At 39.1% G+C, this 6,871-nt stretch overlaps 1 protein-coding gene across 1 annotated transcript; it reads right to left on the reverse strand.

Moving 5' to 3' along the window:
• Positions 1 to 2,703: 2,703 nt before the first annotated feature.
• LOC140246938 (E3 ubiquitin-protein ligase TRIM45-like) lies at positions 2,704 to 6,576 on the reverse strand. Its single transcript, XM_072326256.1, has 3 exons — positions 6,568 to 6,576; positions 3,507 to 4,587; positions 2,704 to 2,768 (listed from the first exon to the last, which is right to left on the reverse strand). The coding sequence occupies exons 1-3, from the start codon at positions 6,574 to 6,576 to the stop codon at positions 2,704 to 2,706; spliced, it is 1,155 nt and encodes a 384-aa protein (XP_072182357.1).
• Positions 6,577 to 6,871: the final 295 nt, after the last annotated feature.

Raw genomic sequence — 6,871 nt, forward strand, 5'->3', positions numbered from 1 at the left:
AGTCCCAAAACTGCCGTTCGTAGCTATATCTTTCGCTTTGGAAATTAAGGGGGGCATCGGGCGCAACTGCTGGAAATTACTGGCGGCAACATTAGGAGAATGGCATAACCATTCAATGCGAGCGAGCGAAGCGAGCGAGCTTGAAAATTTTGACATTCTACAGTCCCAAAACTGGCGTTTGTAGCTATATCTTTCGCTTTGGAAATTAATGGGGGCGCATCGGGGGCTACTGCTGGCAATTACTGGCAGCAACATTAGGAGAATGGCATAACCATTCAATGCGAGCGAGCGAAGCGAGCGAGCTTGAAAATTTTGACATTCTACAGTCCCGAAACTGGCGTTTGTATAGCTATATCTTTCGCTTTGGAAATTAATGGGGGCGCATCGGGCGCAACTGCTAGCAATAAGCCAGTTCGGAGTTAGCTCATGGGCACATTGGTCCGAATGACCTTTCTTTTTTCTCAGTCGGTTAAGGGGCTCCTCACTCGTTTTCAGAGCGACATAACGCATAAGCTTTACGTAACGATTTACACATTTATGGTATTCATCAATCCTGCTTAAACAAAGAATGAACTCGCATAGACCAGATGACCAGAATGATCCGTCAATTAACACTTGGGAAAGCATCCATTTCATTATCTTACATTGAATGTAAGAATAACCTCTTTCTATCGATATTGCCAAATACCACTTTTGCTGTCAGGTGGATGTGCTGGCAAGCAGCATTTATAAGGATTACATGAATAATCATTATACATAATAATACATCACAGACGCTTATCCCAGTGACTTTAAAAACCAACGTGCCTTTTGGTCCGAATGACCTTTTTTCTGCTCATGCGCAGAGTGGAACTCCGAACTGGCTTATTACTGGCTGCAGCATTAGGAGAATGGCATAACCATTCAATGCGAGCGAGCGAAACGAGCGAGCTTGAAAATTTTGACATTCTACAGTCCCGAAACTGGCGTTTGTATAGCTATATCTTTCGCTTTGGAAATTAATGGGGGCGCATCGGGCGCAACTGCTAGCAATTACTGGCTGCAGCATTAGGAGATGGCATAATGATTCAATGCGAGCAAGCGAAGCGAGCGAGCTTGAAAATTTTGACATTCTACAGTCCAAAAACTGCCGTTGTAGCTATGTTTTTCGCTTTGAAAATTAAGGGGGAGGCGCACCGGGCTCAACTGCTGGCAATTACTTGCTGCAACGTTAGGAAAATGGCATAACGAATAAATTTGACGATTAATTTTCACATTTTACAGTCCCCAAACTGCCGTTTGTAGCTATATATATATATATATATATATATATATATATATATTAGCTTTGGAAATTAAAGGGGGCGGCCCAGGCGCAACTGCTGGCAATTACTGGCAGCAACATTAGGAGAATGGCATAGCGATTGAATGCGAGCGAGCGGAGCGAGCGAGCTTGGAAATTTTGACATTTTACAGTCCAAAAACTGCCGTTTGTAGCTATGTTTTTTCGCGTTTATTCATTTATATACATATCTATCTTATTTTATCTATTTTTATTTATATGTTTATTTATTTGTTTATTTATTTATTTATTTATTTATTTTTTTTTTTTTTTTGGGGGGGGGGGGCTTTTTGGGGGGGCAAAAATGCGTTTTGCCCCCCCCCCCACTTTTTGGATTGGGGGGGGGGGGGGCGGCCGCCCCCCCTGCCCCCCCCCCCCCCCACTTCCGGCGCCTATGATTATACATGTATTCAAAATACAGTAATTTGCAATGAAACTTACAAAATTGTTTGTTCAGAGTAACGGCCTGTGAACTCATTTCTGGATTACTAATGTTATTGTCGCTCAAGTTATCATACGCGCACGCTAATTTTGATGTCGATATAATGAGCAGGTATATCAATGAAAACCTTTTAGATATAAAAGTAGGTATCTCAAGGATGTTTAACAAAAACACGCTCAATCATTGAATGTAAGCTGGATGTTTGGTTTGAAATGGATCCAGACAAACTGTAGGTCTAGAGATGCAGAGAATTGGAAAGAAAATACGAATTATTACACAAACACAGACAAGCCTACAGTGAGCATGGGTGGTACACAGTCACTGATATACTGCAGGTATAACACTTCATCTTACAAAGGGGATGTGTGTTTCCCCACAGCAGAATATGCAACTTTAATGATGGCTTCAAACAAATTTCATCTAAGGAACAAAATCTCGTCAACGTGATTTCTTGACGGTTTATTGTCCGATCTCACACAATGATAGCGATTCGTCACTGCTGGCATTTCCATTCAAATAATACATTTGTAGATAGTGACCTTTTACGTAGATGTTGATATAATATGAAGAGTTTCATCCTTGTTGAGATATTCATGATTAAAATTGCAAAAGAAAACAAATGAAATAATATGAAAATACAGGATATCTTTAATAAAAACTTCCAGAATATTCCTTGTTATGTCACAAGTGAGGTATTACTGGATTAAGCATTACTTGATTTTTGCTCTATTTGTCTATGTGATGATGGAGTTACTTTGAAATGTTTAAAAATGGCACTTAGCTCATTGTGAAATATAACTTTTCTTATACTGGCGTAGCATACGTGAACGAATGATCTATGTAAACTGGAGGTACATATATGTCCTCACCCCCTACAACAAAAGGGGAAAAAGATGTCTTTCTTATAGAATGACAGGGCAAAATGTAGTCGATTCTCACATTATGCAACGTAAAAAATATAGAGTCTGCCTGCGGAGCTGAAGGCTATCTCACCACTCTCAAACTCTTCAAGAGAGGAGAACCATGAAATAAACTTAGTGTTTAATTTGAAATCAGTGATGACATTGCGCACGTGCTCTAAATTTGCCGTGTATCGATCGATACTGAGGAGACCCTCTTCGACCTTCACCCAAGCTATAATGACTGAATCATCTCGACACACAGCTGGGTATGCTGACATACTTTTCTCTACCTTCAAGGCATTTTTCTTCTTGCCAATACCATCAAGGCACACTACGTGTGTATTACCTTTCAGTATCAGATTTCCCATGGTTTTAAAGCAGCATGCGTGTACAGGGGATAGTCGGTAGGTCGAAAAGTCATCACACATAATCTCCCTGACTACTTTACCACCTCGTGGGGTAAATACCTGGATACGTTTGGGACACTTACAGCCAATCAGGTAGATATTATCATCTCTATCTACTGTGAGACCTCCTTGCGGTGTCATATCTAAATTCTCCGTCTCGAACGTGACGTCAAGCATCTTCCACTGTGTATTGTACAATAGAATCGTCTCGCTGTGATTATGACGTACAACACATCGACCATCAGACAGAAATCGAGCTAGCCAAACAAAATGATTCATCAGCACCGTCTGCAGTAATTCGCCATTAGGAGAGTAGAAATCGATACATTTTTTATGCTTTTCTACCACCGCTATCCTCCCGCGTGGAGCACGAGTGATGAATTCAACTTCTTTAGTGAGCTGTACTTCTGCATTAATAGCCCACGCAGTGTTACCTTCCAGCTCTCCAAGACAAAGTTCATTGACCTCCACGTGTTTACGGAATGAAATTTTCTGAGCTCGATCTGTCACATCTCTTGGTAATTGGAAGTCAGGATCATCTCGTCCCAGAATGCTCTCCAAGTTCTCACACAGCGTGTCGTGTGCAAATAAGGCGTCTTTCTCTAGAGGTACCTTCATGCTGTTAGTTACCAGCTCTTCCATTGCGTTCATGTGACTGATTGTTTGCCGACTCTCTTCATCCATGTGATATAATTCCCTCTCGAATTTCTCGGACCAACCTTTGAGTTTACATTTCAGGGAGTCTCTTCTGTCTGACAATATTTGAATGCATTCTTCGTATGTCTTGTCAATGTCATCATTGAGCCTTCTCAACATTTTCGTTATTTTATTGCGTTGTGTGGCTATGAGCTCCGCATAGTTTTCAAAGGTTGCTTTCTTTGATTTAAATCTTTCTCTCAACTCCTCGATATTTTTCAAAAATTTCTCCTCATGGATGGCTGCCCCTTCCAGCTGATGGCCGTCTTGCAAATGCTCCAACACGCCGCATTTACAGCAAACGTACTCCCGACATCGAATGCAGAAACAGTCCTCATCATCATTCGGATGTTTCTTACACTTTCGTCTCACCTTACGAACTTTTCCCGAGAGCATCTCGCTCATGGGCACCACTTCGTGGTTGGAGAGCGCTTTCCAAGTGGAGTTCGATTTCTGACACGATTTACACATACATTTCCCACAATCCAGACAGTAAGACTCTGCAGGTGTTTTTTCCTCCGTGTCACAAACTGTACATGTTGAACAGATATTCTTGGTTTTCACTTTTTCCACAAGAGAACTCAGCGGTATGTTGGTTTGTAACTTCCCCACACCTCCACTGGGTAAGGGCGTTTCTTTCCTGCACACAGGACATGTAATAGTTGGTTGATCGGACTGAGTTTGAAAGATACGTTCCAAGCAGTCTTTGCAGAAGGTATGGGAACATACCAGTAACTTAGGTTCGTTGAAGTGCATTAGACAAACAGGACACTCCAGATTCTGGCTGATGACGTCATGAAACGTTGCCATGCTGTTTGCCTGTTGAACAGAGAAAAAGAGCAATAAGACATATTTGATGTCACTCAGTGCATACAAGAAACCAAAGAGTAATATATATTATTAAGTATCATATTTCTGACAGGAAAAAGGAACAGTGGAAGATCATTTAACGTTAAATGAAAGAATAATTCAATTTAATTTAATTCATTACATACATTTATTCAATTATAACAATCATTTGGATATACAGTATAACACGTTCACAAAATGTTTTAGGTATAATATAGTGAAAGCAAGACGTTTGTCGATACATTTTTGTCTTACAAAAAATCAAATCGTACATTAACAATCAGTCGTCTGTGAATATCGCGTACACTATTGGTATTCTTTACGTGAGAGAGATTAGGCCTACCACCTATTGTCTGTTATGTCTGTTCGTGGATGAACAAAAAGAGCTTGAATATCAGGTAAGTTAGATCTTAAAGTGATTTATACAATGAAAGAATACTCACAAAAGGTCGTGTGCTTAAAGAAGGTCTGGTCCTATTCTTTCATATTGACCGTATGTATTTAAGAAATGGGTTTCTCCACATTCTGGCAAGAACACTCGCTTAAGTAGGGGAACGAATACTGTGACATCAAGCTTAAAACAATGAGGATATCGACGCGAACCTGACGAAAATAAGACAAATAAGGATCCCTGTGTGTATGTGTATGTGTGTGTGTGTGTGTGTGTGTTGTGTGTGTGCGCGCGCGCGTGTGGTGGGGGGAGGGGGGCGGGTCTGGCATACTTCCCGGACGAAACGGAGATGTATCAAGAGAGAAGATCATGCAAAAAAAAAAAAAAAAAATGAGATTTCAACGAAGAAAACTAAAATGTATACCCTATATATAAATATCAATACAAGGAATGTACGACAAGGCGAATCCCCCCCCCCAAAAAAAAAAATGTTAATATAAATGGCGCTGAAACACTTAATTGTGGTCAGCAAGCCTGTTGAACAGCTGTTGGATATTAAAACTTCTCCACTGACCGTAAGGTGTAATAACTATAGGATTATAATTTTGTCCTCTACAAGGCACTTTCGTCAAATTACACATCTTTTGAACATTAATTCCCATCGTGTGTGTACTCTTCTTTGGTTGCTGGTTTTGAATAACCAAGATTTTCATTTCATTTACTGTTTCTGCTTGGTGCCAATTAACACAAAAATTTTACCAAGTAGTTTAAAAATGTATTTAACAAAATCATATAGTGACAGAATACAGTTATACAAAACAATCAAGACAATCAAGTTACCATACAAAAGGGTCCCCAGTAAACAAAGCGTAATATTTGGGGCTCCAATAGATACACAGAAAGAAAAATATTTTTGATAAACTATCGATGCGATTAGTTATAGCAAAACACCAACTATTTCGCAAATCAATAACAGACATGACCACATATTATAAATGATGCTAAGAAGAAGAAAGGGATTGCGAAAGTTGAAGATGAAGATGAAGAGACAGCGTAAGAGATAAAAATATGATCGATCTTTATTCCCAGCCTAAAATGTACATTACATGCATTAGAGAACTATTTCTATAACTAGTGGTCAAGTTTCTCCTGCATAACTTTCTCATTCTCTTGTCTGATTATCATAACATTCCTATTTTATGACAGCTTCGAGCGTTGCGGAATTGGCGAGGCTATACTACCTACTAGTATTTGTGATTCATTTCTTATTTGCATATAATACTATGGTTATCTCCGCTGAACGCCTTGTTCGATGTTTTGAGGACCCTGGTCATGGTGATATTTCAGTTTGTAATATTGGATCTCCACAATGGTGTCTAACTCATTGTATTTACCTTGTAATGTGCGTCACAAAATATCCGTGTTTGGTCATTCTAATGCAAGTTCATGTCTTTAAAATCGCACTACTTGTATACAATTTAAAAAAAAAACTTCGCGTTCTTACAAAAACAATTAAACGATACAAATTGATGACGTTATAAATTCAAATCATGCCATACCGCGACCATCGTGGTTATTGGTATTTATTTGTATCTACTTTGTTGTACTAAGCTAATATACTATGTTTAACTGTTTTTACAAAAACCCACAATGATTATTGTAATTTTGTAATAATCTTGCATTATCTATATATGGAAAATTAAATTCTCAGAATTGATTCTACTCAATTTCTTTGGTTAGCAGTTTGCCTGTAGAGCATTTAAATCCAAGCACATATTTACCGGCAAAAACTAAATTCAACAAGTTTGTCTGTAAGTCGGATAGTGTAGGAGATGGTTTTATTACATCTATCTGCCAAGGTTC

The sequence above is a fragment of the Diadema setosum genome, chromosome 3 (genome assembly GCF_964275005.1).
Source record: "Diadema setosum chromosome 3, eeDiaSeto1, whole genome shotgun sequence".
Lineage (NCBI taxonomy): Eukaryota > Metazoa > Echinodermata > Echinoidea > Diadematoida > Diadematidae > Diadema > Diadema setosum.